The sequence below is a fragment of the Aptenodytes forsteri genome, unplaced genomic scaffold (genome assembly GCF_000699145.1).
Source record: "Aptenodytes forsteri isolate BGI_AS27 unplaced genomic scaffold, ASM69914v1 Scaffold188, whole genome shotgun sequence".
Classification (NCBI taxonomy): domain Eukaryota; kingdom Metazoa; phylum Chordata; class Aves; order Sphenisciformes; family Spheniscidae; genus Aptenodytes; species Aptenodytes forsteri.
The window spans coordinates 1227750-1230031 of record NW_008794371.1 but is presented as its reverse complement, the minus strand read 5'-3'; the positions used below and the strand labels follow the sequence as shown (position 1 = coordinate 1230031).

The window sequence follows — 2282 nt, the reverse complement described above, 5'->3', positions numbered from 1 at the left end:
CCCCCCTCCGTGGCTTCCAAGCCTCCCCCGCCTTGCATGCAGCCCCAGGACTGCAGGAGCCGGGGCCACACACCATGGGCACCAAGCAGACCAAGGGTTGCCAGCCGGGCAGCGCTGGGGAGAGCCCCCCGGCCCACCACCGCAAGAAAGTACCCCCCAGGGAAAGGGGGGACTTCCTCGCCTCCCTCGTGGTGAAGTCCGGCGAGAAGTTTGGGAAGGGTGGTGGCAGCAGCTTGCCCCCTTACCACCGGCGGATCTGCATGATCCAGGACATGCTGGTGCTGGTGAAGCAGGGGAAGCAGGAGGAGGCCACCGAGCTGCTGAGGCACCTGCGGCAGGTGAGGATGGGCAGGTTTCTCCTGGGGGGCTGCCTGCTTGCGGTGGGGAAAAGGTAGTCTAGGAGGAAAACACATCCCGGTTTCGAAAGCCTGCTAGCAAAGAGGGGGCACACTCGGTTTTTGCGGGTCTAACTTTCGTGGCGTAATTTTGGGGAAGTGGCTGAGGAGCTGCAGGGTGGTCATGGTGTTGGAGATGGGAAAATAACCCCGGGGAGGTGCTTTGCATTGTCTGCAGCGAGGAACCCTGCCGGGTGCATTTTTCTCCTTCCCTTCATTGCTTGCGCTGATAGCTCTGGGGTTTGCAGTGTGCACAGCCCACTCAAGGAGGTTCCCACTCAACTTTCAAAAAGTTTGGTGTTTAAAGCGGATCTGTAAAAGCGCTGAGGCAATTTGAGCTAGCAGCTTTTGAGAATCAGCTCTTTTCTTCCCAGCTCAGAAATACCAACAGTTGGCAGCTTTGCTTTTTATCTTGTTCTTTTTGACGCACAATCACCTGGGGGAGTTTTGCTGGTGTTGACTCGGGCTTGTAGAAATGAGCGTGCGAGACGCTGTGCGAGTGCGGGGAATTAATTGTATGGAGCCCGAGACCTTTCCCCTTGAAAGTCTGTTTGAGCTGGGCATTAGCTGAGAAGTAACCCTACAGAAAGTTGCTGTGAGCAAACAGAAAGGCAGCTGAGGAGCACTGCTCTGTATCCAGCAAATTAGCATTTAACCTTTTCTACTGATAGGCGGTGATAAAAAGACCGAAGCGCTGGGCATTTTCAAGGCTCTGGGGTACACAGGGCTTGGAAAAACAGCAAGTTTTCCATGCAAACTGAAAACAGACCTGTCTTCAAGCTTGATTTTTCTCCCAAGGAGCTTGCAAGGCACCCAGCTGTTCGGCGTAACCAGTTCTACCACCCGGGGAAGAGTTGCTCAGACTGGGCATGGGGAGCTGCTTTCTTGCCCCGTAGATCTGCTCTGCGTCAGTCTGTCCACGTCTCATGGTTTTCTTCTTGGTTTTGTTTGTTTGCATTTTTTCCCCCCATTTTCTGGTCCTGTTAACTTTTTAGCAAGTGGATGTGTTGTTCGGGGCACGTCCCTGACCCCTTCACCCCCCCGAGAGGCACACTTCCATTTACCCCATCAGCCAGGGTCCCTCTGCCTGGCTGGTTTATGTGACTCAGGACTATCTTTGGAGCAGTCCAGCTGAGAAATCTGAACAGTTTCATATGTGTTTGCGTTCCTTTATAGAAAGCTCTCACGACTTACTCTCAACCTTGAGATAAAGCGCTTTTTCTGAGATGAACGTGCCCCCTCCCCGGGAGTCGGGGGTACGACTCTTTGGGACAGCAGCCTCTCTGCTTGGGATCTTTGCAGCCGTGGTGGGTCAAACACGTGGCTGGGAAAACCCTGTGGGGCAGAAGTGGCCGTGAGTTGGGCAGCAGATCTGTGCCAAAATGTTGCACCCTCTCAGCCCTACCGAAGCTTTATCGTTGCACCAGCAGCCCATTGGAGCTGGCAGAAAGGCAGGGGCTAATTTTAGAAGACAGCAGCCTCTCTGCTTGGGATCTTTGCAGCCGTGGTGGGTCAAACACGTGGCTGGGAAAACCCTGTGGGGCAGAAGTGGCCGTGAGTTGGGCAGCAGATCTGTGCCAAAATGTTGCACCCTCTCAGCCCTACCGAAGCTTTATCGTTGCACCAGCAGCCCATTGGAGCTGGCAGAAAGGCAGGGGCTAATTTTAGAAGGTGTTTATTTCAACACCCCCCCCCTCCCCCCCCCAAAAAAAGAAAATCTTGGTGCCTGTGAAGTACCATGAGCCGCTCCCAAGTTCTCTCTGGCTTCAGATGCTGTTTTTTCTCAGCGATGCTCTGGACCGTCCTCTCCCTCCCCGCCCGTTGGCCTGCAGGGTGTGAGGGAGCTGGGATGTGACACAGCGGCTGCCCCCATGACAAATCTGACCG

At 54.7% G+C, this 2282-nt stretch overlaps 1 protein-coding gene across 1 annotated transcript in view; it reads left to right on the top strand.

The window, feature by feature from the left end:
• The first annotated feature begins 74 nt into the window (after window positions 1–74).
• The window catches only part of LRRC75A (leucine rich repeat containing 75A), a 103306-nt gene continuing 101098 nt past the window's right edge, over window positions 75–2282 (top strand). The window contains exon 1 of the mRNA XM_009287192.2: window positions 75–338. Within this exon, the coding sequence (XP_009285467.1) occupies window positions 75–338 (264 nt within the window). The remainder of the gene's footprint in view (window positions 339–2282) is intronic.